Source organism: Sciurus vulgaris, assembly GCF_902686455.1.
Source record: "Sciurus vulgaris genome assembly, chromosome: 4".
Taxonomy (NCBI): domain Eukaryota; kingdom Metazoa; phylum Chordata; class Mammalia; order Rodentia; family Sciuridae; genus Sciurus; species Sciurus vulgaris.
Genome location: NC_136464.1, coordinates 1,027,174 through 1,054,777, shown reverse-complemented (window position 1 = coordinate 1,054,777; position 27,604 = coordinate 1,027,174). Strand labels below are relative to the sequence as shown.

Genomic DNA, 27,604 nt, shown 5'->3' with positions numbered 1-27,604 from the left:
TAGGCGTATTCATGGGTCAGTATGTGCAGAGTGCTTGCAGGAGAACTGGGCACATCTGAGCCCTATAAAGGGGACTGTCCAGTGGTCCAGCAGATTCCATCCACCCCATATCCCTGGGATAGTTCAAAACCAGTTATCCTGTGGAATGTGGTGGCACACACCTATTATCTTAGCAACTTGAGAGACTGAGGCAGGAGGATCGCAAGTTCAAAGCTAGCTTCAGCAATCTAGCAAGGCCCTGAGCAACTTAGCAAGACCCTGTGTCAAAATAAGAAATAAGAAGGACTGGGATGTGGCTCAGTGGCTAAGTGCATCTGGGTTCAACCCTACACTAAAAACAAAAAACAGTGAGTGACCCAGGACTACATCTGCTGCCTTGCCTGCTCAGCCCCCGGGCCCCTCCTGTCTCATTGCTTGGGAGGTAACATCTAGAACTGGCCGTTCATCTGGCCCAGCCCACAGCTTTCCCACTGGTCAGTGCCCACAGGCCCTCCTCCTAGGCCCAGCACCTCTCTTCTGCTGCAGGGCCTACCCCTCCCCCCCCACTGATGCTGGTCACTTCCTGTAGCATGTCTGTTGGCCTCAGAAGCCAGAAGGCTAATGTCACTGGCCTGGCTTCTGTTTGTCTGCAGGAGGCCCTGAAGTTCTCTCCACTGTCCACTTCCACCAGGGATCTCTGACAGAGCCCTTCCCTGCACCCCTCTCCTTCCCGGGCCTCTGGGGCCTGTTGAGGCTGACTCTCCCCAGTCCCTTATGCAGACTTAGAGCTCAGTGTGGTGTCCCCAGCGGGGCAGCTCTGCTAGGGCAGTGGGTGTGGTCCAGTCCTCCTGCGTAGAGTGGCATCCCAGCTCACTTCAACAGAGGCAAGTGGTGAGCCCGTGGGGAGACCGAATGTCCAGGAGACACGGGGGCTGTGCCATGACACTGCATGGCCATCTCGGCTTGGAGAAGGCAGATGGGGTGCTGTGGGCCCCAGCAGAGCAGACCCCTCAGACCTAGGGTCCTGGGCAGGGCAAGAAGCAGGTAGAGGAGCCCCCAGAGCAGATATGGGGTGTCCGTCGGGACAGAACGTTCCAGAGGGAGCAAGGACACTGGCAGGGAGGTGGCACCAGCTGCAGGGGAAGCACAGCCTGGGTGTGGGCAGTGCTGAGTGGAGGTGCACATTCTGGAAGCAGGGCAAGTGTCGACTGTCCCTGTGTGTCCGTGGGCATTTAGACAGAGGGCAGTCATGAAGAGGGACGGTCTACTGTAAGTGAAGTCCGTGTTTACTCTGCAACTTTATTTTTAAGAAAAACAACTAGCTTGAAGTTTCAGGAGAACTTTAATTGACTCTACGTGAGGAAGTGCCTCTGGGGTGAAGTGGAGGCAGCGTTCCCTGAGGCCTGCTTGCTTGTCTGCTGTGCAGGAGGCTGGACTAGTAGACTCCCGGAGCCCCGTGCTGCTCAGGCAAGGCCGTGTCGTTTTCAAAGAGCTGGTCACGGACAGCCCCTCCTGCTGTTCAGACCCCGACGTGGCCTTCAGTAGTGCCTCACGGATCTGGGCTGACACCTGTGTGCCAGGCCCCTGCCCAGGTCTCACAGTGCTGGGAGGAATCACCCATGCCCAGAATCTGGAGCATCGTCCCCAGCAGCCCTGGAGGGGACAAGATAAACGGCCTAATGAGCATGGGGGATCATCTCGTCTTCATGGTCTGGCTAAATACGCCGTGCTGCGCGCACTAAAAACAAACTACGACTGCAGATGGATGTGCCTGCGCGGGACGCAGCCCCCAAAATCCATCGCATCCTTCATCAACCACCGGTCTTGTACCCGCCTGACAGAAATTTAATTCAAGCTGGCTCCTGAAAATAATTATTGTATTTTAAGAGTAGTAATCATTGGCCGGGACATGATTGAATGTGTCCATGCCTATTGACTTTTTCTATGATTTATAGCTTTGTTTAGTCGATATTCCCATCGAAATTGTATAATTAATTATAAGTGTGGCTGTCAGGGCCGCAGGATGGAGTGCCCTGGTGAGGATTTGGAGAGATTAAATTTTCCTTGGCTGTCCCAGGGCAGGGCTTGGGAATTTTCGAAGCACTTGGCCTGTTGGATAGAGATGTTTTCTGTGTGTTTAGCAACCGCCTGAGCTCCGAGTGCATTGATTTTCCGGGCTCTTTTTTCTTTATCAGCACAGTGTCTCTGCAGCAACGGTGGAATCCGTGCAGCTGGGCGGCTCCTGACAGATACGTGTGACCAGCAGCTGCTTTGTCACTGTCCACACGCGGGTGCTGCTTTCACGTCGTAATCAAGAAGAGTATTCACGGTACACGTGAAATTGGTTATCATGTTTGTGAAAAATCTCAAAGAGATACAAGTTATCAATCCAACAGAGTGCAGTGTAATTTCCCATCAGAAACCTCCGGCTCAGATACTTCATGCCTGTGGCAGCAGTGGCTTTAGTCCACATCATCTCACGTGGATGTCTGGGCCCAGAACCGTGGGCCATTTCCATGCCAGCAAAGCAGTGGGAACCCACATGGGGGACGTTGGGCCCCTGCACCCACACTCCACACAGTGCAGGTCTATGGTAGTCTGTGTGACTGCTGCCACTAGATATAGAGTCCAGGAAGCCAGAGATCGTGTCTGGTTTGCTCATGGCCATTACACACTCAGAGGGCACAGTTGTGCAAATTCAGGACATGTCTGTGTCAAGATACAGGCTGTGAGTCCATGTGGGTGACTTAAGGGTGGCATCTACCCCCAGTTTCCCAGTTTTTCTTTCAGCTTGGGGGTTGGGGACATGGGGACAGCGCAGGTGTGGTGGCAGGGTGGCCATGGCAGTGCAGGATGGCAGAGGACAGGGTCCCAGCCCACCCCTCCTGGACTCTCATACCATCTAAGCACCCTAAAGATCCAAATTCATTCCAAATTTGTCTGCTCTTCTTTTTACTTTACACCCTCAAGAATTGGAGGGGGAACTTTTTTTAAAACAGAAAACATGGTGGGACAGTGGCCTCAGTCTCAGGGCAGAGTGGCCACTGACGAATCCCACAAGGTCCTGACAGGGAGCGGGCTGTCAACTTTCACCAGGGGCTGGCATCCCCGACAGTCGCAAGCCCCTCCCTCCTGCTTCCCTGCGCCCCCTGTGAGGCTGTTCACTGGAGCATGTGTGGATGTCTGCATTAGCATCTGCTCTTCATGTATACGTTCAGACAGCAGCTCTGTGGGGCATGCAGGTGACGCCCACATGGTGTCCCCAAGCGGAGGCCAGAGGGAGGCCCTGGCCGCTCTAGGAGCAGGCACTGGCCCCAAGGAAACTCACAGGGAGTCTGCATGGCTCTGCAGTCTCATGCTAAGGCGACTTGGGTGACTGACAATGAAATCCACCCCCTACAGGTACAGGCACACATGTGTGCACATCGTGAACCTTGATGTGAAGTCATTTCTCTCTTGCACTTGTCCCCAGAACTGGTCATGAGGACCTCCAAACCTTGACCGTGTCTGCATTTGGTGGTCTCATACCGAGCACAGAGCAAAATGGTGACCATAATCAGTCTGGCTTGTATTTCCATAGCCTAGTCAGACACTTAAAAGCAAAGCAAATGTGTATATGTGTGCATGTACACACAAGCATCTGCGTGTGTATCTGTGCCATGTGTGCATGAGTATGTGCGTGCACACATGTGTATACATGTCATGCATGTGTTGTCATGTATGTGCTCATGTGTGTTGCGTGTGTGTGCGGAGTGTATGCTTATGTATAGATACATGTCTGTTTATGCATACAGAACCCTTCAAAGAGCCAGAGTGTTGTAAGACTTGACTTTGGGGAACCAGGCAGGGCCGATGCTGGAGTGCTGGGCTGGGTGGGCCCTCAACTGGCACTGCCCTGTCTTCCTCGTGTGCAGGTCTGTGCTCCTGTGTTTTGTGGGCGAGTGCAGATGAAAAGCTGAGGTTTGTCTGCAGTTGGGGCCGGGGCTCTGGATGCCCGCGTTGTCATGAGGCCTGTCTGCCTGGTAGTCAGGTTGGGCTTCTCCTCAGTCAGAGGTTTTAGGTCCTGGTCTTCCTAGCCCTGCTAGTGACCCTTCCTCACATGTCCCTTGACATGCCATCTCCACATGTCCACAACATGCCCACAGGAGACCCAGATGCTGTGACTGCTGCATCATGCTCAGAGACCCCACCCTGTGGACCCTGGCAGCTGGAGGCAGGGACGCCCCACCTGAGCAGCAGCAGCATCACCTGCAGGGAAGCACCACTTTGTCCTCAGAGCCAGTGACTCTGGCCCAGGCTCCTCCTCTGTGCGCTCCTGGCCCGTGTGTACCTGCTGCTTTTCAGGCTCGTCTCTCACAGAGTGAAGGCAGTCCAGGCCCAGTGCCCCTGAGGGCTGGGCTCCATGCCATCTCCTCTGCGGACCAGGCAGGCCCTAGGCTGGCACTGCAGACCAGGATATCAGGGACTCTAGGGACACAGAGGAGCCAGAGCTGGGAGGGGGTTTCTTGCTACACCACCTCCACAGAATGAGGCTTCTTCCTGGGAACAGAGCTCTCCAGATGCTCCACGAGGAACCGTGAACCCAGCATTGAGCAAAAGCCTCACTCAAGGCCATCTCTGCCCACGCAGGTGTGGCAGGAGCCCCACATGTTCTGGAGATGCTGCAGGAAGTTCAACAGGTAGCTCACAGTAAGCACCCTGTGACCCTGAGGGTTCCAGCTGGGTTGGCTGTGCGCACAGGGGCAGGAGCAGGTTTCCTTGAGCTGTTCTGGAGATGGCTCTTTGGTGTGCACACTCTCAGCCTCCTTGTGAGTCCTGAGCCCTTCTCTTCTACAGCTGCTTCCCAGAGGCCTGCAGTGGAGAACACTGACTGCACGCCCTCTGCATCCCAGGCGCATGTCGTGGATGGCTCCCCCCAGGGTTTCCTTGCAGAGAGCAAGGCCAGCAGGCAGCAGTGACTCATTTAGTGGGGCTGGGGCTGCCTGGTCTGCACTAATCTCTGGAGGTATAGCATCTGAGGTTCCAGAGGTTTCCTTCAAAGCGGAAGAAAAAGTACGGAAAATTAAGAGTTTGTTCCAGCTGCTCATAAGTGTGAAATCTGGAGTGTGTGTTGGAGAGCACCGTTTGCCGTGCCCTCTCACTGGACTACTCCCTGGGAGAGCAGCCCACATTCATGACATGACTGGAAGTCTCAAAGGCAGAACCAGCAAAGACGAGACCACAGTCCCAAACCTCAGAGCCTGGAAAGAAGCGCCCACTCGCCACTAGTCAAGATATGGCCACAGCCAGGTAGGCGGCAAGAAGCTTGAGCGATTGAGTGATGGACGATGGTTGTGTGCAGTGTCACCTTCTATCATACGTTTCATAAAATACAAGGTCCACATTGTTGAAAACATGAAAGCATCAGAAACATAGTCACCATCATGAAGTAACAGCCAGCAGACCAGAGAACGGAGGCCACAACCCCATGGATGAGCCCAGGTGGAGCGCACAGTGGAGGGAAGGACGCAGGACCTGGACCTGGACACTGCGAGGCGAGCAGCAGAGACGTGGGAAGAGGGCCCATTGCTCATCCAGTAGGCCGCTTTCCAGAATCGTCCACGTCCCGAACCTTCAGGAAGCACAGTGAGTCCTGAGCAAGAGGCACGAAAACTTCCCACACCAGGATGAAATCAGGCACCAAACATAAAGGAGAAGGCTCCACAGGAGTTGAGGGACATGCCAGGGCCCCCTGGGCACAGTAGGCATCAGCTTCCAGAGCAGCCTTTGCCGCTGAGCACCAAGCAGCCAGCTCTCCCTTCAAGGGTACCAGCCAGCCCCACACGTTCCACAGGACCAAGAGCCGGCCCACCTGCAGCTGTGCTCTGGAGCAGGGCCAGGTGAAGAGGACAGGACAGTCCTGTGACATGGAGGGACGCCAAGCAAGGCAAGAGAGTGGGCATGTGCAGCGATGGTGTTCCCAAGAGTCCTGTCCAAGGCGCAGTCACCCCCTGCCTGAACCGGCTGGGAGTCTCACACAAGGTTTGCTGCATTCCTGAAGGAAAGTCTGCAGTAAACCTGGGGGTAAAGAGGAGCCCAGTGCCCTACCTGCACTTCCCTGGACTTCAGTGTGTGTCCTGGACATCCAAGGGACTGCCAGTGTGTTGGCCGTGGCCCTTTCTGCAGCCCAGCCCTTCCCAAGGGCTCCCATGCAGGCCTTTAGGGAAAAGCTAGCTCTGATCTCAGGTCAGCAGGTGACTGGAGTGAGTACATTTGTTCCTCTTGTTGATCCTAGTGACCAAGACTGCCACATCAGCAGCTGGCCAAAGCCAGCAGCCTCCCCTGGAATCCATCCTCCCTGAGCCCGGTGGCTGCCACCTCAGTGCTAAGTGGACCGAGTGGCTTTGCATGCAGAACCCGGGGGTCCAGGCCGTAGCCCTTGGTGTCTGCTCTGGACTGGCAGCTCTGAGGTGCCCTGCCGGGTCTCTGTAGGATGCTGCAGGATACAGCTCAAGGTTGCCAGTGCCAGGCGAGGCTGCCGTGTCCAGAATGGGCCCGCTGGTGTCAAAGGAGCTCGGGCTGGTCCTCCCATCCCCTCGCCACAGACCCTGCCTCTTGTGATGGGGATCTCGGCTGTTTCTGTTTCTGGATGCGAGTGAGGCAAGGCCCAGCCCTGCTGACCTGCCACGGTGGTCCTGCAGGGAGGAGGCTGGTGCAGGTGGGGGTGGCAGCCTGGCACATGGGTAATTACTGTGTACATGAGGCTGCTAATTGCACGTTCAGAGATGATGGATGAGGTGGCAGGAGAGAGTGAGGACACAGTATGGTTTCCAGGGGAGCCCCGTCACGATGCCATGGCCCACACAGCTGTGCCGTGGGACGTGATTAATGAACAGTGTCCCAGAGGGTGAGCACAGTGACCACTGGTGGAGGTGTGTTCCTTTTGGAGCAGATGCCTTCCAGGGTTTGTGTCTGAAGCATCCTGAGAAAACAGAGCATTTCGCTTCCTTTGTACAAAGTGATGAACATTTCTGCCTGAGCTGCTGCTGGAACCTCTGGTGTGCAAACTGGGGGCCAGTTTTCTGATTCACTCCCATGAAGTTGATGTTGCTGGCTCTACAAGTTACTCTAGGTGTTGGGCACAGTGGCAGCCATGTCCTTTCTGTGAGAAAGCGTGACCCACTCCGGAGAGGATGACACAGGGAGCAAGCACTTGCCCAGGTGACCTGCGTGGGTCTTTGGCCAGAATGGCCAGGCAGCGTGAAGACTGGGCAGCAGAGGCAGCTGGACACCAAGCCAAGCAGGATCCCTTGGGCCTTGCTGGTGGCGTGATCTGGCGGCTCTGGGTAGCGCGGGCATCACTCTGAATGGTTGAGCTGGGTGGGTTTTCAGAAGTTACAAATGTCCTTAACCTCCAAGCCCCACTGAAGAAAACCCAAGTGACTTTATTCTCTTCTTTGTCTTTTCTTTAGCTCTTGGAATTTGACAAAGAGTTGTCTGTCTTTAAGGACAGACTGTATGAACTGGACATCTCATTCCCCCCCAGGTAAGGAACATTGCGCCTGCTGGACGGGCCTGGCCACCATTCCACCTTCCCCAGGTGCATCTGTGTGAACTGTACTTTTTCCTAGCCTTTCTGTATCCTGAAGAAAGAAACCAGTTGGGAATGATAAGTAATTGTGCTATCTTCATTTAAAAAAAATATTTTCCAATATGCAAACCGAAGCCATATTAGATATGCACGGGTGGGCCTCAGGGTGACTGTGTGCTGCGGTCTCTCTGGGAGCCCCAGGACCCGTCATGCATCTGGGCAGGGATTTCTGGCCTGTGTGTCTTTCAGGCAACTGGCTTTCCCTGTGTTTTACTCTGACATTTTTGAAATCTATAACAGTAACCAGTTTTCTCCACACCAACTCAAGGACTCAGGGCTGTGGTGTGAAGAAAGAGGAATGATTTGACAGAAAGTGGCTCCTGAGGTGGCCAGCAGCACACCAGGTGTTCCTGAGGAAGGTGCTCCCTGGCCCACGCGGCCTGCTGGGCGCCCCCGGAAGCAGCATGGACAAAGGTGGTGGCCCGAGGACAGGGCACCTGTCACGGTGCAGCCTCAGAGGGCTCTCCTCCCCACCACTTCTCCTTCCTCGGGTGAAGTTGAGATGCCCAGGGCTGGGTGAGAAGTGCCCTGGTGCTGGCTCCACGTGGGAGCTGTGCCCTGATGGGATGGCACCATGTGGCGTCTGTGCCTCGCCCACTTGTGTCTCACAAGGCTGAGCTGTGAACTCGAACCCTGGCCTCAGAAATATGCCTGACAGCCAGGCAGCCTTTCGCCCTCTCTCTCCTGGGCTACCCCCATCTGGGGCTGGCCGCGAGTGGTTGAGCATGTGTGGACTTGAAGGGGCCCCTGGCCTACACAGGACTCGGGGCCCTGTGGCTCCTGGGTCATGGGTTATTGTTAGCTGCACCCCTTTTTGGGGGTGGGTGATGTGTTGCTGGTGGGCCCCACTGGGCATCAGGGCACCTGGTCAGTGCCCAGGCCAAGGCCTTGGCACGTGGGTATGTGGTCTACAGCAGCGAGACAGAGGGGTCCTCACAGGTGCTGTCTGAGCATGCCTGGTCTCATGGTCTCTTCCGGCTTGCTCTGGATCAGTTAGGTGTGCAGTGAAAAGCCTAAGGTCTTTCCAGAAAGGTCCTAAATCTAAAATACACTCAGGACTGCTCCTGTCCTTGCCCTGAGTGTCCCCAGTCAGATGTCACGAGCATCCCTTCTCTGAACAGTGGAGCTCTAGACACCAGGGTGTCTTTCTCTGGGTTCATCTGGGCTGGCCAGGTGCAAGGAGACCTCAGGACCACAACAGGCTAGGGACACCAGCTGAGGGGCTCAGGCCCAAGGCATCACCTGTGTACCAGAAATGCAGAGCAGGGTCTGGCCAGGGTGGGAGTCTAAAGGACCTCCTGCCATACCTGAGGGGCAAGGGAGATCCCCCTGACCCACACAGCAGCACAGGACCTGCTGCCCACCCCTGGGCAGGAGAGGTTCAGGCCTCACAGGGCTCAGCCACCCTCACTATACTGGTGTATTCTAGAATGTTGAGCAGCATGCTCTCAGGAAGGGTCCTCTGTGATGGACCTCTGGAGACTGGAGGCACTTACCTCCTGAGAACATGGCTAGAGCCCAGACTTGCTGAGCACCGAGACTAGACTGTCAAGACGCAGGGCCCAACAGCCCTTGCCTAGCTTGGCTGGGGCAGGAAGGGCAGCGCTGGTTATTAATTGGGAGGCATTGGAGCTAGAGGACAAGAACTGAGAGCTGCTTTATTCGCCGGGATGCTGGGGTGGGCTGCATGAGGAGATGGCTGTGCCCCAGCCAGTGCCTGTGAAGTGGGATCGGTTAGTGTGCTAAGAGGGTGTGTCAGGCTTCTCTGGAGCAGCAGAACCAATAGAGTATGTAGATGGACTGATGAGATTGGCTCACAGGTCACAGGCTGCATAGCCCCACAATGCAGGCTGCAGAGCCAGGGAAACCTGCTGCTGCTCAGCCCCAGAAGCTGGAGCCTCAAAACGGGAGGGACCAGTGGTGACCCAGCCGGGGCTGAGGGCTTGGGAGCTCCCTGAAGAGTGTCTGGAGAGAGCCCAGGGCCAGGGGCTGAAGCAGCTGAGTCTGAGGTCACGGGCGTAGTCTGAGGTCAGGGCCCAGACGCACCTGCTGGAGGAGAGGGGAGTTGGCACCTGGGGGCCTCCTCCTCCTCCACCCAGGCCTCCAGCCTACTGGACGGTGCTGCCCACATTCAGGGTGTCTGCCCTGCTCTGTTCCACTGTCCACACTCCAGTCATCTCTAGACACACCTCACGGGCACACCCAAAAGTCTCAAAAGCAATAACATTGGCAATCAGAGTTGACCTTCACAAAGGGTAGCCCCCAAAGATAAGATGTCCTTATTCCTGAGCTGGGTTGCTTACTTCACTTTCCAGAGGAACTTTGCAAAGGTGATTAAGGAGAGTGTCCGTAAAATAGGGATAGTGTCTCAGATCACCTGTTGGACCCAGTCCAGTAACATAAGCCCTTAGAAGCAGACAGGAAACAATGACTGTTGTGCTGTCAGCTTGGAAGGGACAGGTGACCTTGAACTGAGGTACTAGCCTCAGGGCCAGTCCTGCCAACATACATCAGGGACTGGAGCTGACCCTGGCCCCTGGGTAGGGCCAAAGTGATGGCTTGACTTGGGCCTTTGAGACCCTGAGCTGAACCCACCCAAACGTCCCCCCCACCCCCCAAGAAGACTGAGATGGCCATTCGTGGTGCCGGGGCTCTTCACACACACAGCTGTGTTGGGTGGCAGTGGCAGAGGCTGAGGGGGTCTGGAGCCCCACATTAGCTGTGCTCTGAGCTCCCCCAGCAATGGCAGCTCATCTGTCTTCAGTGGTCGTGGTCACCAGCACGCCAGGGCCCGCAGCCTCCTCATGCCATCTGGCGGCATGTGCTTTGCCCACAGATGGAACCCCACCGTACCTTCCCCGGAGCAGGCCTTGCCACCTACCCTGATGCCCTCCTGCAGTTAAGGCCGGAGGCCTTTGTGAATAGACCCCTCGCTGCCCTGCAGCTTGCATGGATTGCCCCTCAGGGTCTCTGCTCATCTTCTTTCCTGTCCCAGCCTCTGGCTTCACTGGGCACCCACTATCCAGAAGCAGGTGTGTGCCCTCACCAGCTCCCTGCCCTGCAGTCCTGCACACCTCGGGCAGTGTAGCAGCCCATGTGTTGCCTGCTGAGCACACAGGAGATACCCAGCACCTGTTGGCTCATGGGCTTAGTTATAACTGTTTTCCTTTAATCTGGAAATAGCATTGAGGTTTTCTGATTGCAAGTGGGGATTATGGAGAGGAAAGATGCTCCAAACTGAACTGTTGACTTCCATGTGCCAGGGTCCAGTCCACAGTCAGAAATGCTTGACCTCTCTGCCCAGTTAGAGCACACAACTGTGTCAGCTTCAACCAGAGGCTCCGAGGTGTGTCTCTGCCACCCAGGACACATCCAGGGTTCTCCCACTGACAGGGATACAGCCAATGATCTTCCTTCACCCAGGATGCACCTGACAGCTCTCCACTTCCTGGGATGCACCCACTGACCCTTTTCCCTTTGGTTCTACTGTGTTTTAAAACTTTGTTTGTGATCATCCAACAGCATTCATAGGCCCCTAATGGGTGCCATGTTGGGTCTGGGGAATTGTCTTTGACCAGGAAGTGGCTTGAGCAAGAAGCTTGAGCTGGGAAGACCACGGTAGTCGTTAGAGGTGCTGCTTTGTGGCTCCGTACCTACCAAGCCATGTCCTTATGACTGGCATGCAACTCAATGGTACAGCCCATGCTTAGCACATACAAGTCCTTAGCACAAATAAGTAAAAACAGATGTACTCTCAGATCACATTAAAATAGGCAACCTCAGCACACCCAATGTGCATGTGTACCATGCATGTGCTCAAGAAGAAGAAATCATGCAGATATGTGTAGGTGTGGTGTGGATGTGGTGTGTGTAGAAAATCATGCAGAAGGCTATTCTTATGTGCACGTGATAGCATGTGTTCATGTGTGTGCGGCATGTGGGTTTGCATGTTTGTCTGTTTTCACACATGCAAGATGTGTATGAGCATGTGGGTGTGGTTTTAAGCGTGCCCACTTTGGGTGTCCTTTTATAATATCCATGTACATCATCGTGTACATGTGCATACAGGTCACTTGTGTACATGTGTGTGCTCATAGGCCCATGTAGGCATGTGTGACTAGGGTAGGCATTGGAAATTGCATGGGTGTGTGCATGAGCATACAGATGTACATTGAACAGGTGTGTGTGTGCGTGCGCGCACATCTGTGCATATGCACGAGTGTGTGAATTGTGTGCAGGTGTGCAGATGTAAGTGCAGGGCAGACTATACATTCTGTGAGTGTGCACACATCTGAATAGGCTTGTGTGCCCATGCATGCTTATGCATGTATGCTTCTCTTTATGTGTATGGGTGTGTGTCCATGAATGAGCATGGGTGACTGCACATTTGTGCACAGTTGCTAGCACAGAGCAGTCTGCCTGCTGAGGTGGTTGAGGACTTCAGCCTACACGTACAGAGTGCGCCCTGGGTCCCAGAGCTTGTCCTTTTTCCACGTTAGACTCGTGTCAGGACATGTCTGTGCCCAGTCATGCTTTGAGCCCTCCCAGTACCTCCAGGAAGGCTGTGAGGACCCCAGGCTTGGGACTTGTCCTTGACGAGGTTTGGGTGCCTACGGAACAGGGTCTGTCCTGGCTGTGAGAAGCAGGAGTGGGATGGTGAGGCCCAGTGCCTAGACTGTCTGCAGGTAGTGCTAGGCCAGCAGAGCTGAGGGGACCCTGCGGCGTCTTCTGCGTCTGTTTCTGGATTTTCAGAATCTTTCCAGAATCTCTCTGGGTTTGCTCTTTCATTCAAGTGAGTGAGTTGCAGCCAGTTGATTGGCTGGATGTGTCTCGTGTTGCCGCTTCCCCTCCTGTCCAGGTCCCTAGGCATTGTGGGAAGGACCTCCTCCCTAGGCAGCAGGAGCTCCATGGTAGAGCCTAGCACCTGGTGGCCCAGGGGATAGTGTCCCCAGTGCTGGTCCCAGGGCACTCTATAGCAGAGGGTGCGAGATGACAGTGGCAGGGTTCCTTCACAGGGGCCCTCGTGGCTGTTCTGCTGTTTCCCGTGGACTGCTGGAGCTGCATTCCTAAGGGACTGTAGCCTCATCAACCCACTTAGCTTAGAAGGTGCTCGTGACCTGGTGCTGTGGAACCCTGATTTCCTCCCTGATTTCCACTGAAGCCCTGGTGTCCTGGCACCTTCTCTTAGATGACCACAAGCCCAATGACTGCCCGCAGCTGGCCATACCAGGCTGCTGCTGCCTCCACCACAACCTTCTGGAGCCTTCCCCTGCCCTTGAGATGCAGGGACCATGCCTGAGTGCAGGCCAGGTGAAGGCCTCGGGGCCCTGTTTTGACATGGCTGCACGTGCCTGCCATGGGGACTGCTGTGCCCGGGCACACCAGTGTGCCGTGTAAGCTGCTGCCTTGGTGGAGCACGCCGGCAGAGGCAGGAATAAGCTGCCCTTGCACATGTTCTGTGCTGGGGTCCAGGACGAGGAAGGGGATCCCATGTCCCCAGCAGGCCCAGCTGCTCACACCTGCAAGCCCAGATCCAGTTTCCGCCATGCGAGTTCTGCAGGCGGGCTGGGTGCCGGTGGCTGACTAGTGCTCAGCTCTGCTGGTGTGAACACGACCTGCGATGAAGAAGACAGTGTCTGCCGTAGTTATTGCATTGGGCAAATAGCAAGTAGTAGACAAGCATTCATAGGTACCCTTAAAGGTATAGCAACGGATATTACCGTTTATTAAGGAGAAGAACCACATCCCACTGAAACTGAAATTTGAGATGAAACTTGAGTCTCTACTTCTGTTGGTGGTGGGTCTGTGCGAGCTGCAGGCCTCCAGGGCCAAGAAAGCCCGCTTTGGTGTGAGCAGCTAAGCGCAGCAGGGCATGCGTGCACGTGCCAGCTCTGCAGGCTGTCTCAGCAGAGCCCGGGGCTCCTGCACTGCCTCTCCGTGGGGGCCGCGCCCTCCAGTGCTTCAGCAGACACAAAGCTCCCCACCCGCCTCTTTCCAGGCTCTTCTCCCACAGATCTGAAGAGTGGAATTCACAGGACAGCAGAAGGCCAGAGTGGAAGGAGTGGGATTTAGGAGGAGCGCCAACAAGGCCAGAGGGGGCCTGATGGGCTGCTGCCCGAGTGCTAGTCTAGGGGTTTGCATGGCACTGGGCCCACGCGCCTCATCCAGAGTCATGCTGGCCAGTGTTTGGGAGAGCACAGTGCTGGTGGCCAGCCCTGCAGTCTCGTTTAGTCTGATCCACTTCTGTGTCCTCACTGCCCAGGGGGAAGTGGGAGGTTGCTGTCCTCACACTGGGGGTGCTGGGGCTCCAGGCTGCAGTGCTGAGGAACAGATGCCTCGGCAGGACAAGTCAGTACACCTCAGATCCATACTGGCAAGGCATGCTCTGCCCCCATGGCCCATGACTGCCTGCTGCCCCTGCTCCAGCCTCACGGGCCACTGCTCCAGGTCCAGGGCTGGGCTGCATCATTGCAGATGGCCCTGTTCATCCCTTTGGGACACGTCCTGGAGAGCTGTGGTCTGGTGTGGGCCTGGACTCTTACATTCTTCAAAGTGTCAAGGACCCAAAGGAGTTTTTGTATCTACTGATAGTTTCCATAAGTTTTAAACATTTATTTATTCATCTTAACAGTAATAAACTATTACGTTTCTAAATATGTCTTTACAACTTCTTGTAAGATGTGATTATTTTCCACACAGAAGGAGAAGACGAGAGGGATGGTGGTGTTTGACCGGTAGCTTTGTGGTTGGCTGGACGGGTGACATGAGGTCCGGCCCCCTCCATACACGGAGCTGGACCAGGACAGAGCAGCTCACCTCCCCAGCCATGCCTCTGCTCCCAGAGGGCGAAGCCTAGAGCCTCCCATGCCCTCTGGGAGGGTCCCGTGGGCATGCTGGCCTGGCGGGCAGGCGCTGGATGGCCACGCTCCCTTGCAGAGCCCATGGCACCTGCGCCAGGACAACAGGTCTCCTCGGAGGAGCCTTCAGGGCGGGGTGCTGTCAGATTCGTGGGCAGATACATTTTCCAAAGTTCTAGATTTTTCTCAAAAGCTTGAGTTTTGTCATTGGCATCAGATGCTCTCAGGGCTCCTGAGAGGCAGGCTCATCTCATCCCCTCTCAAGAGGACAGCTGCCAGCCGCCCGTCTGAGGAACCCCACTCTGTCCGTCAGTCCGTTTGCAGGAGCAGCCGCGGAGGTGCAAGCTCAGGAAGAGTAGGCCTTGGTACTCTGGCCTGGCACTCGGGTCTCCTGGCCTCCACCAGCTGCGGGGTGACACCAGGGAGGAGGATGCTGGCCGCATGGCCCAGGCACGGCCCTCTGCACGTGGCGTAGGCCCCTCAGCACAGCGCAGCGTCCGTGCAGGGAAGCGGCCAGTGTCTTGGAGGTGTTGTGAGGATTGCTAACCTCTTCACCTTCTCCCTGGAAGGGTCTCCGAGATCCCCAGAGGCCCACCTACCAAACACCAAGGATGACCCCAAACTGAAAGCAAGCAGAATGTCACAAACAGTGCCATGGACACTGGGCACTGAAGTAGGGGCCACACAGCTGCACAGCCGCTGCCACTCCAGGGTGCACAGACAAGGCCCTGCAGCAGAGCAGGGCTGCCAGAGCCTCGCGTGCCCTTCCCTGCCAGCCAGGCCCCCCCCTGGGGGCTGGCATGGCATCAGACACCCCTTCCATGCCAGCACCTTGTCTTAACGCCACACATCAGCAGCATGACCTGCATGTGCTCATCGGAACTCTCCAGAGCACCGACCTCTTCAGAGGATGTCAGAAGGGGAGCGGTCAGCACCCAGCCGTGGGAAAGCAGTGCCTTTAATGGACAGGCCACAGAATAAGATTGGGCTCTGGCATTTGAAAAAGACGAGCTGTGTGTGAAACAGGCTGAGGCCCTGGACAGCCAGCAGGTGGCCTCTCCTGGAGCACCTGCTCTCGTTAAGGGCTGCGAGGGGTGGGACTGGCACTCCGCTGCCTGCAGATCTGAGCTGGTCCACGGCAGCAGGGCAAGCCCTCCTGCCACAGCCCTCCCGGGAGCAGGGACATCTGTGGCTGGCTGAGCCCTGGCTGGACTCAGGCCGAGGGTGCAGTGGTGCGTAGGAGGCCCAGCAGGAGCCACGTCGGCGGCCTCACACCTGTGGCTGCCTCCTCCTCCAACCTCGCCACCACCCTTGCTGCTCAGCCGCTTCTCTGGTCTCAGCTGCAGCTGGTGGCAGGGCAGCTGGAGTGCGTGCGCCCCAGCACTGCGCACTGCGACTCCGGGCCTCCGTGGACATAGCGCCATCCAAGTGAGGGCTGACGGAGGGACACGGCGTCGTTTCCCTGCGTCCTGCCGAGGTGTTCCCCTGCTCGGTGCTCCCATGGGAGCCATGTCCAGGTGTTTACCAGGTGAGGGCCGGAAGAGGGGGCGCTCTCCCGAGGTCAGCAGCCTCTCAGTCGCTTACTGGGCTGTGGTCCGGAGGCGTGGAGCTCTCTGGCCCTGCCGTGGGCCTGTGCTTGCCTGGGTGTTGTGGCCCCAGAGCCATGGCAACGCTATCCAGCCCAGCTGCCCGGGCGTCCACCCAGCCAGAAGCAAACAGTCTGCCCACATCCTGAGGGAAGCAGGAGGGGCAAGGAGGAGGCTGTGGGCTGGGAGCACAGGTGGGCGATTGTTCACTTTATCACCACTGCAGTTAACCGTGCGGGGCCGAGATAGGGCCAGCGTGTCCTGCCTCCTGCGGTGCAGGTGTGCGTCCCGGTAAGTCTGGGTGCGTAGCCCTGCCTGCCTGAGTCCTCAGCAGGGCTTCGCCTGTCCAGCCAGGCATCAGCTTTGCAGTGTGAGTGGAGGGGTCCTGGGACCTGGTCTACACTAGCCTCCCAGGCCCCCCTGGGACCAGGACCTCTGTGTGCACCCCACAGTGCCGGCGAGGACAGCCTCCACCTGGGACTCTCCCATGGCAGCCAGGGTCTGTCCTGAGGCCCAGAGGAGCCAGGGCACAGTGGACCCAGGACTTGGGGTGCGGCTGGGTTGACTGCACAGGGAGTCGTTCCTGCCATCCCTAGCCTGACCCATTCTGTGACCCATCCAGTGACCCATCCAGAGCCCTGTGTGTCCAAGCACAACCACCGTCAGGTCCTGTCCCTGTGGCCAGAGGGGTGGCCCTTGCCTTCTGCCAGCTCCGGCTTCAGGGAGCACCAGCGCCCAGCACTGCAGTGCTCTCGAGGAGCAGAGCCTCGTTTAAAAGCCACCACCGTGCTTCAGACCCAGAATGTGCTGCGTGTGGGGCGCAGGCCGGTGCAGGCTCCAGGGCACCCAGACCCAGCTGCCCACAGCAGGCTTTCTGCAGCTCCCATGCGTGGAGCGATGGTCTCTGAGCGCACAGGGCCCAGTTCTGCGTCCTTCTGAGCCAGCTCCTGCCAGTGACACGGTTGAGGCCAGGCTTGGTCGGACCCTGTCATGCAGTTCAGTAGCTGCACACTAGACCTTGTCTGGAGAGAGCCTGGGGACAGTAACTGATATGGACACAGCCACTGCCCACTGAGACCTCACTCCTGACAGGGAGAACTGACTCATTTCATGCAGAGAAGCCAGCCAGCTCCCGGCAGGGCATGTTTTCGTGGAGACTTCTGTCTGTGGCTTGAGCCAGTAGGACCCCCTGGTACATGGAGAGGCCTGCTGCCCAGTCCTCATAGGGGACTTCCAGGTGGAGGTCACACCTACACCCTCCAGTCCAGCTGGCTGAAAGCTTTGTGCCCCCTTCCCACTGGTCTCCTGCCTGCTGTGGGGCTGGCTTAGTTCAGGCAGCCTGACTCTGCAGCCCTAAGGGCTGTGGGCCCCCTGCTGCCATCCCTGGACGGCTGCAGCAGAACAGATAGGGCAAGACGTGGCCCTGGCAGGGTGTCCTTCCGTCACAGCCTGTGTGCAGAGACGAGCACTGCAGCCAGGTGACTCTCATTCTGAAGCCGTGGCAGGGACAGGCCATCAACTGCTTGTTCTCCCTGGACAACACGCAGGGGTCTCTGGTGTCCTGTGTTCTTAGAAACAGTGTTGTTACAGTAGGAGTTAGGTGGATTTTGTTTTTAGCCAAATCTGACTCCCTGTGAGGCTAGGGTCACAAGCCACAGTTTCTGGGAGCATCTGCTGAGTCCCTCTGGGGAGCCAACAGGAAGTGTGTTCTCTGAGGGACTCGCTGTTGGATGAGTGAGGCACAGGGGTGACGTGAGGTCCTGGGGCCTCCCCCAGGGCAGTGGTGAGGCGCCTGGCCCGCAGGTATTCAAGCCACCCCAGGAGCCCACAGAATCAACACCTGGCAGTGCCCAGGGCATCCTCAGCCTGCAGAATCAATCCCTCTTCCCTTCCAGTAAGGTTAACAGGAAGAAGGCCATGGGGCACGTGCCATCCTCTGCACCTGCTGTGTGACGTTTTAAAATCGACTTGGAAAAAACACAGTAACACAGGCTCTCGAGTCTTGACCCTGGCTGTGCGAGTGGACGCACCACGCCTGGGGGCACAGTGGAGTGCGGAGATGTTTTCGCAGCCAGCCTCTCAAAGTGGGCAGCTGGGGAGACGGACGGTAGCGGGCTGGCTGCGCCCGAGGTGGACACAGGGGCAGGGGCTTCCCCTGAAGTGCAGCTCACACATCTGGGGAGCCTCTGGGCACGTGGAGGCACAGCGGGGCCGTGCTGGGCCAGAAGGAGCTGTGCTGGGGATGAGGCAGGTGCCTGGGGCACAGACACCTGCCCCAGGATGATGCAGGGTATGCTCAGGGTATACCCGAAGGGGCTGGCGCCTCTGAGCACCTGGACCCTCAGAGGAGCACTGCAGCCACTGGATCAGGTAGAGGAAGCATATGTCCACCTGGGTTGCCTTGAAGCTATCAGTAGACCCTTGTGCAGAGGACTATTTGATAAGCAAACTTATCAAGCTGTGAGTTTGGCATTATATTCTAGAAACTTCTGTGTGTGCATTCTTTTCCTGAGTAGCCAGCTTCCCTTTGGAATGCTGAGGTGGCCTGGACCCCGGGGTGCTGCTGACCTTTTCCTCCGTGTCTCCCCAGCTACCCGTACAGCGAGGACTCCAGGCAGGGTGAGCAGTACATGAACACCCGGTGTCCAGCATGGTGTGACCGCATCCTCATGTCCCTGTCAGCCAAGGAGCTGGTGCTCAGAGTAAGTGGAGCTCCCTGGATCAGCCACTGGGAGGCACAGAGCAGGGCTGGGCTTCAGGGCCAGGTGGGATGAGCTGCTCGCCCCGGGGTCACCCTAGGTGGAGCCCTGCCTTGCCCTGAGGTGAGCTGAGCCAAAGCACGGGCTCCTCCTGGCTAGTGCTCAGGCCCCAGCGAGGGCCGCTGAGTAGACTGTGCACACGGCCACGGGCAGGGGTCTAGAAGTCCCAGCTTCCTGCCTCCTAGATTTCAGGGCTCCAGCCTGCGGGTGAGCTCGGAGGAATGTCTGTCGGCTGTTGTGGTCAGCAGTCCACACTGGGCTTGGGGAGTCAGAGACGAGTGGGTGCTATTCTGGGAGGCCATGGGGGCACATGTCGGGGAACGTCCAGGCTGCAGGTGGTTCCAGGGTTTGCCCATGTGCTCACACCAGAGTGTTTTCAAAAGGCCAGCATGTGAGTCTTGTCGCCCCTCAGGGAAGATCGGCAGTGGGAGTCGAGGACTCGGGCAGGACAGCAGGCTGCTCGGGGTGCTGGCTGCCGTGGCGTGGGGCAGGCGGTTGTGGTCTGGGCTCTGTGGGCTCTGCCCCTCCCTGGGCCCAGAACAGCATGGGAGCCCCGCTGACCAGCCCACCTTAACCTGAGTCGCTACGAGCTGCCGTGTCTGTGCCCCTGTGCTGGACAGCACCCCCAGGTACTCTGTGTGCCCTTGAGATGCCCCCCAGCTTGCTGGCCCTACTGGCCCTCCTCCTGAGGCCCTGCTGGCCTTCTCTCTGAGTTGCTATTCCTCCCCCACCCCTGGGGCACAGCAGGTGCTCAGTGTCTGGCCCTGGGAGGGATCTGCCTCCCACAGCCCAAGTTGGAGACAAAGGACTCTGACCAGAAGCTCTTGGATCTGCTGGGAGCTTGGACAGGACAGAGGGCTGACCCAAGGAGCTGTGGCAGGCAGCCCTGCCTTCTAGCCTGTGGTCAGAGCATGCACAACTGTGACTTGCCCTCACCCGGGCCGAAGAGAGACCACCTGGATTCTGGCCAGCAGCCTCCAGGCCCAGGGGGAGCAGGGGGGCCTGCTGGGGCCCATTGGCCAGGATTGGCTGATCAACCCTGCAGAGGCAACACTGCCAGCACTGGACAGAGAACAGAGTTGCACAGTGGCTCAAGGTGGGCATTTCACTTTTGGCTAGAAGGAAATGCTCAGGGGGCCCAGCTGGGGAGAGTGACCACTGGCACCCACCAGGAAGACATCCACTGCCAGGAGAGCTGCCTTCCGTGCTGAGCCCTGGGTGTAGCCGAGGGCTGGCAGGACCCTGTGCAGCTGGGCCAGAGGTATAGACAGCACCAGAAAGGCAGCATTTGTCCTGTCTGACAATTGGCCACATCTCCCCTGGGTCTCCAGACCCAGGACTCCACACTTTAAATAAAGTCACCGTGGGCTCTGCTCCTGGCCTCCACTGAGGCCATGGTGCCCAGGAGGCCCTCCCCTGGAGGCTGCCCGTGGGCAGACGGTGCCATGAGCAGCCTCTGGTGCCATCCATCACGCCACGCTCTGGCTCCTCCTCGTCATGTTCTGTTCTGCTTCCCGAGCCCTGGAACATGGAAGGCGGCGCACTGCTGGGAGCCTCGGAGATGAGCGCCAGCGAGGTGTGCCGCGTCTGCCTGCACCGCTGTCATTTGTTTATCTGTCCAAAGATCACGCAGTTGAAAATCCACAATTTTATGCTGCCTTTGCAAATCACCATGTTGCGTTTGATGAATGTGTCCCCACTTCCGTGGCGGTGGCTCAGGCTCGTGAAGGATGAGGCGGTGCTGGTGCGTGTGGTGCCGAAGGTTGTGTTTTTATGCTTTCTGGCAGATGACCATGCTGGAAAGTAAATCTGACCTTAAGCTTCCTACTGCATTAAAGATAATTCAGTTTCAGCTTTATAGTCTTGGATGCTTCACTTGTGGATGTAAAACTCCAGCCCCATCAGAGTTGACTGATTACCAGCAACAAACCCACTGCCATCCACACCGAAGCATAGGCACCTGCCAGCCTCCCAGGCGCACTGGGTGAAGGAGTGTGCATAAGTTGCTCTGTGTGACCCAGAGAGGTCGGCAAGTCTGTGCCGTGAATAGGGTTCAGAGCGGACGGCAACATCAAAAACAGGTGTCCTAGGCAAGGTGGGAAGGCAGAGGATCTCGGAGAACCTTCGGAGCAGCACCGACAACCCTGGTGACTGGGCCCCCTGCCCCCGCGGGCCAGGAGCAGGGTCCTTCACAGGGAGGGGCTGGCCAAGGTGCGGCAGTGCTGTGGGAGCCTCAGGCTCCAGCAGGCCAGCCCCTCCCTCCCAGGTGCAGCTCCAACCCACCAGAGCCCCCGAGACGGGGCAGAGCGAGCAATGCCCCACCTCTCTGCCCCCCAGGACACCCTGAAGCCCCTGTCACCTGCTGGTGGGACCATGGGGCACCGCAGCGCCACCCTCACACTGCCCCCTCTCTGTTTGCTTCCAGTCTGAGAGCGAGGAGAAGGTTGTCACCTATGACCACATCGGGCCCAACGTCTGCATGGGAGACCACAAGGTGACGTGCACCGTGCTGCGGTCCGGGGACCAGGAGGCTGGGGGGCTGGAGGGTGGGCAGCATGTCTTGTTTCCTCTGGCTTCAGAGTAGGTTGAGTTGTTCGGTTTTTATTTAATCTTAATAAAATGCTGAGATAGATGGCCAGGTAGGAAGAAAGGCAGAGGAGACTAGCTGCAGTCAACAAGGTACCTCATTTTCCACTTGTCAGAAGCAGTGGTTCTGCAGCTGATGGTTTTCAAAGGCCACTTCTCCAGCATCTGGAATATTCTGGCCTCACACCTAGCCCAGGCCCCACCAGGCAGAGTAGCAGCAAGTGCGTGTCCTACAAGTCCAGTGCAGTTGGGGACAGCCCCATCATCTGTAGACCGTATATACCTGTGACTGCCCCAACCCAGAGCAGCCCAGCAGCCCCCATAGACACTCGGGGCACCACATTTGGCCCTCTGACCCATGGCCACTGAGCCCATTGCGGAGACTGGATGCACTTCCACGTGTCAGAGGCTGACTCGGCAGTTCTGAGAACCAGTGCTCTTGCTGATTTTACCTGCTGACTTTTGCCTTATGAACATGAAGGGGGCTTTCTGGTGCCCCTGTGACCCGTCCCCAGACTGCAGGCCCAGGCTGGCTCCCAGCCTTGCTCAGAGCACGTGACTGAGCCTCACCTCCTCTGGACGCAACCCCAACTGCCCCGAGGCTCGAGGGTCTGTGGCAGGTGGCCGCACGTGCGCACTGACACCTCCTCTCCCACTGCAGCCCGTGTTCCTGGCCTTCCGAATCGCGCCCGGGGCAGGTAAACCTCATGCACGTGTGCACAAGTGTTGTGTCGTGCAGTGACGTGGTGGTAAATATGCCTCCTTCCCTCAGTTCTCTTTCTGCAGCTTTTCCTGGTGTGTTGTTCCTTTAACAAATCACTGATTCCACCTCAGGGAAGAGTGCCAGCGCAAGGAGAGGGCCCTCCGCGAGACCTCCCTGTAGCAGCGTCTGAACTGCGCCTGCAGCAGCAGCAGAACCCGCCAGCAGCACCGCTAGATGTGGCCGGCCCCACACTTCGCTTCCGCCTCCGGACACTCCGGGAAAGCCTCACATACCTCACTGTTGTATCTGTTCGTGTGACATTAAGTAGAAACGTTGGATTTTTAAAAATAAGTCACAGTCCTGTTGCCAAAACTCTAATAGCAAAGAGGTTCTGTATTTTAGATTTCAGAATTTTCCATTTTTAATGATTGTCCGTGGAGGAGCTTCTCCAGCATAGAAACCCCATGGTGTCCGCGCCCTCTGCCAGGAGGTGGCCCCGGGTGCCTGCCCGGTCCGAGGCCACTCCATGGCCGACTCTACTGCCATGTTACATGGTGTCCGAATCACACTGCAGCTGCTTCCCATTTTTATATATATAAATACATATAAATATATACTTTTTCAGAATAATTTATAAATCTTATCAAAACTTATGCTCCATACACTCTCCAGTATGAATGCGCGACGTAGCAGCAGGCAGGGCTGCGGTGGAGGCGTGCTGCGACAGACGGGCCAGCAGTGCCGGGGAAGCGCCCCTGCACGCTGTGCTAGCAGTGTGTCACTCCTGCCTTTTCTGTGTGACGTTAGAACTGAATGTGAAGTGTATTGCCACCCTGTGTGTACCTTTAAGACTTTTGTAAACTGTTTTGTCTGTCTTTTGTTACTGTTTTATGGTGCCAATATTCTACATTAAAACCATAATCTTGTGGGAGAATTAGAAATAGCATTGTCCGCCTCCCACAGAGATCGCTTCTAACATGGGCTGTACAAAGCACGGGAGAGAAGCCGCTGCCTGCTGCCCACCCTGTGGCGCACTCAGCCCCCAGCCCCAGCACAGCGCGGGCCACTGCGGCGGGAGCCGCCGTGCGGGCGTATTGATCTACTTCAGAACACTACAGCTCCTGGACTGGGCAGGGGCGTGAGGGCGACGTGGGTGGCCACAGAACCACCACCACTACAACCCGAGTGACCTGGTGTCTGCGCCGACCCAAGCTCTCCACACTACGGCGGGTCTGGGAGTGCTGCCGTCGCTGCTCACCAACACGCCATCGCCGCCACCACCACGCAGCGGGTCTGTCTGGGCGTCAGCGCTGGGTCACTCCGAAGGCCTTTGGAAGTGACTGCTCGGTTCCTAAGCAATAAAATTGATCATGGTGAAAACTTCTTCCTGGCTTTGTCCTCCTTCCTTCCCTGTCCATCACCTCTGAAATGCAAAGTGACCGGAGTGGCCGCCTTTGTGCCCTGTTGTTTAAGCTCAAGCCCGTTCGAAAGCCAGTCTCACATATTTTCACAGGATCATTAGGTAGGAATAGAAAAAGGGTCTTTGGGGCTTTTTACGGTAGTTAAAAAAGACATATCCCTCAACATTTTAACGGGGTTATGTAAACACATTGCTTTCCTCAAATTTAAAACTGGAAATTCCACTCTTCCCTTGCACTAAGATAAGTCAAATCATACTGTTCCTCTTTTTAAAGATCATGGCTTCCCTTTAAGAACAAGGGACAGGGGCTCAAAAGAATTGATTTAACCTTGGTGGTCAAGTGGCAAAAGGCAAAACCTATGCCTTCATGTTTCTCTTCAACATTTTCAAAAACACCTTCCAAAAGAAATTTTGCAACTGTATAATGCGATCATTTACACTTACATGAAGTCAAAACTCGACCCCTAAGCTCAAGTAGGGAGCATCTATAGCGCATCAGCCATGGGGAGGGTGCTCCCAGCAGATGGGTTTTTGGTAACAACTGCAGCTCATTTAGAGTTGGTGGATATATTTTGTGGTAAGAAAAGGCCCAGGAAAGGTCAGCGTGGGCGGCAGGACCACTGGGACAAGCTCTTGCTGATGGGGTCCAGCTGTGGCCAGGAGCCCTGGGCGTGGACTGTTCCTTGTGAGCTGTGAAAGAGCTGTCAGGTCCTTCCAAGTTGTACCCTTCTGAGAGCCGGCCCTCTGCGCTGGGGTGAAGCGCTTGGGAGGCCATCCCAGGGTCGCTCTGCATGGAGATTTATGAGCTGTCCTTCTGCGGACAGAATTATTTCAGATTTCTCTTTGCAGTCCTAGCTTGAATGAAATAGTGCTTTCTGCCCATGAAAACCCTATTAAAATTGGTAGCCAAGGGCCACAGGGCAGAAATTGCAAACCGGATTTCAAGGGAGGCGAATTTGGTAGGTTTAGCGTTTTGGCTAAATGACTTTAAAATAAACATTTCAAAATACTCGCGCTGGGAGGCAGAGCCAGCTTGGTCTGAAAACAGGACCCCTGCTGGAGCGACAGGGCCAGCCCATCACCCCAGCTGCAAAAAAAGAGTAACCTCCCCGGGTGCTGGGTCCGGTGGGGCGGGGTGGGCACGCGGCGGAGTCGCCTTTGGGGACGCCCGAGTGTGTTTCAGCCTGCCCCAAACAAACCTCATCCACCTGAGCCAACGTGACCTCGTCCTGCCGGAAGTGGGGGGCGCCGGGCTTCGCCCGCGGGGATCCGTACCTGCTGAGCACCGCGCTCCGTCCAGTCCCGCTCCACTGAGGCCTCTGCTGCGGCTTCTTCCTTCCTGCCAGCCACCCGAGGGTGCGCGGCCGAGTGCCCGCCCGTTCTTGTTGTCTTCACGTTCCCGCGAGCTGCCGCCGCCGGGCGCTCTCGCGCGCCGCCGTGCCCGCCTGTGCCAGGCCCCGCGCCTCGCGGGGAGGACCGACAGTCCGCGGCCCGCAGGTCCTTGCTGCCCGCCCGCTGGCGCCGCGCTCGGTACGGAAGAAACACGCGGTGCAGCCTCAGGAGCCGCGGCTCCAACCGGACGTGTTAAATAATTTATTGATTATACAAAGTGATCGCCCGAACCCCGCGCCCACGCCAATGGACGCCGCCGGGCCCCGCACGCCGAGTCGGAGCCGGGCCGCTTTATAACTTATTCTGTAAAAATATATATACAAGCTGCGGCGCGGGCGGCGGGCGTTTGGGGCGCCGGGCGCCCTGCTCCTTGGTCCTTCGGCCGGCCGCGTCCTCACAAGGCGTCCCCCGCGCCGCCGCACGGGCTGACCAGCGCCAAGTTCGAGGGTTTGTGCTTCTTGAGCAGCCGCGTGATCTTCTCATCGTCGGAGTTGGGGTCCAGGGGCCGGTTGTACTCGTCGTCGTCCTCCGCGTCCGAGCCGCCCACCTTCAGCTTCTCGGCGTCTGAGTCCTGCTTCTTCTTGGCCGACGCCATCTCCGCCGCGTGCCGCTTGCGCCACTTGGTCCTGCGGTTCTGAAACCACACCTGCGGGCGGGAGAGGACCGTCAGGGGAACCTCCGAAGTTCCGAGTCTGCGCCGCTGACCCCTGCGGCCCCGGCCCGACCCCGCTGTCCGCCCGCGGCCAGCACCGCGCACCGGTGCAGCGGCGCCTCCTGGGTTGGCCGAGGACGGGCAGCCGCTCGCCAGCCCTTCGCAGGACGCGGGTGCCCAGGCCTGCCTCCGCGTAGCAGGGCCCCGGGGAGGCCACCGGGGCCTGCCGCGCTCACCTTCACCTGGCTCTCGGTCATGCCCAGGGAGTAGGCGAGCCGTGCGCGCTCTGGGCCCGCCAGGTACTTAGTCTGCTCGAAGGTCTTCTCCAGCGCGAAGATCTGCTGGCCGGAGAAAGTCGGCCTCGAGTGCTTCTTCTTGCCGTCCTTGTCCAGCACCCCGCCGGCCTGGGCTGCGAAGGAGGGCGGGTGAGAGCGGCCCGCGCGCCCAGCCCGCCCGGCGCTGAACCCTGCGCGGGCCACTTACCCGAGCCGGCCAGGCGCGGGTCCCTCCAGGGCGAGCCCTGCACCACGCCAGGCCAGAAAATGGGCGGGCGCCCGGGCAGCTCGGCCAGCGGCTTGGGGTAGCCCCGCGCCACCGCAGCTGCCGGCCCAAAGTAGACGCCGGCCGACGAGGCAAGCCCGTTGAGGCGGGGCAGACCGCCCAGGAGCCCGCCGCCCGCCGCGCCCACCGGCCGCCCCAGAATGTCGCTGATGCCGTGCGGGGTGCCGAGCGGCAACTGCGTGCCGAGGCCTCCCAGTGCCGGCGCCTTGAAGCCAGCCGGGCCCTGCAGCGCGTACGGGAACAGCGACGTCTTCATTTCGGCCATGTTGTGCAGCGCAGCCAGCGGCGCGCTGCTCAGCACAAACGCGCCCGGGCGGTTAGCGTCCATGGGCGCCGCCGCCGCTGGCCCGGGCGCCCATCCGGGCCCCGCCGCCGCCGCCCGCGCCCGCCGGCCCAGAGAAGTTTGCGCGCGGCGCGGGAGGGCGGGCGCCGGCTGCAGCGGGGCGCGCGGGGCGCGGGCGGGCGCCGACGGCCCGAGCGGGCGGGCGGCTCCGAGGCGGGCTGGGCGGTAGCTGGAGAGACGGCGGGGTTTCAGGCGGCGACAGCGGCGGCTCCCGGGCCGGTCCGAGCGGCGCCGCGCGGGACGGACGCACTGATAACCGCGGGGCCCGGGCGCGGCGCGCGCGCTGATTGGCTGCGGGCACCGGCGGCCCAGCCATTGGCCAGCGCCCCGCCGTCTGCGCGCGCCCCCGCCGGCCGCGCACTCCATGAAGGGCCCATTAGCTGGGCAGGTGCCTCCCGGGCTGTAAATTTGCCCCCTGATTTATCTCCCCAGGGACGAAATAAATCCCGTTGGATGGGAGTTTAGTTAGGCAAAGGTTTTAATGGGAAATCAGGAAAAAATACGAGAACATATTTTATCGCCCGAAAGAATGTAGATTTGAAGATCAACTCCGCTCGCTCAGTGCGTCCAGTTTGGGGCAGAGCCGCCGCGGCCCTATGACGAGGGTCAGCGGGCGCAGGCAGGGACCGTGGTCCGAGCCCCACCCCGCGGTTCTTCGGCCTCGGGGACTGAAGGCTTACGGCGAACGTTGTCCTGGGACGCGCCCGCGGAAGGGTGGAGGAGTACTCTGATCGAATGGCCAGCTAGGCTCGTGCAAATCGCTTCTGGTCTCGCCAACAAACGGCCCGCGCAGTGTCAGGACAGGACCGGAGGGAGAGGGGCCACACTCCGGCCTTCTATGCGCACACTGCCTGGAGGTTCCGCGCCTGCAGACAAGTGGTGAGGTGGCAGCCCCCAGGTTTCTAGTTGGGGAGGTCAGGGCCTCCCGTTAGAGGTTACCCAGGAGGTAACTCTAGCCCAGGGCTGCGACCCAGGACCAACAGTGCCCTACGGAGCCGTTCTCTTCTCAGTCGCAGCCACCTCGAGGAGAACAGGAACCCCAACTGTCTCAGAGCTCTGGAGCCCAGGGCGTGTACAGTGTCACGTTCAAGTCTGAACATGGGTGCGCACTTGAAGCGCAGCAGTACAGCATGGCC

General features: G+C 58.0%; 2 protein-coding genes across 4 annotated transcripts in view; one reads left to right on the top strand and one right to left on the bottom strand.

Annotated features, from left to right (window-relative positions):
• The window catches only part of INPP5A (inositol polyphosphate-5-phosphatase A), a 171,275-nt gene extending 147,791 nt beyond the window's left edge, over positions 1–23,484 (top strand). Inside the window, exons 12-16 of one of the 3 annotated variants that reach the window (XM_079138735.1) lie at positions 7,431–7,504; positions 18,643–18,754; positions 21,237–21,305; positions 22,059–22,095; positions 22,232–22,431. In XM_079138735.1, the coding sequence (XP_078994861.1) occupies positions 7,431–7,504; positions 18,643–18,754; positions 21,237–21,305; positions 22,059–22,095; positions 22,232–22,290 (351 nt within the window). In that variant the 3' untranslated portion in view covers positions 22,291–22,431. Of the gene's footprint in view, positions 1–7,430; positions 7,505–18,642; positions 18,755–21,236; positions 21,306–22,058; positions 22,147–22,231 lie in introns of all 3 variants that reach the window. The other 2 variants (XM_079138736.1, XM_079138734.1) reach the window with 2 other exon arrangements.
• Positions 23,485–24,744: 1,260 nt separating this feature from the next.
• Positions 24,745–26,681, bottom strand: NKX6-2 (NK6 homeobox 2). Its single transcript, XM_079138740.1, has 3 exons — positions 26,048–26,681; positions 25,801–25,973; positions 24,745–25,558 (listed from the first exon to the last, which is right to left on the bottom strand). The coding sequence occupies exons 1-3, from the start codon at positions 26,451–26,453 to the stop codon at positions 25,307–25,309; spliced, it is 831 nt and encodes a 276-aa protein (XP_078994866.1). The 5' UTR covers positions 26,454–26,681; the 3' UTR covers positions 24,745–25,306.
• Between the last annotated feature and the right edge of the window lie 923 nt (positions 26,682–27,604).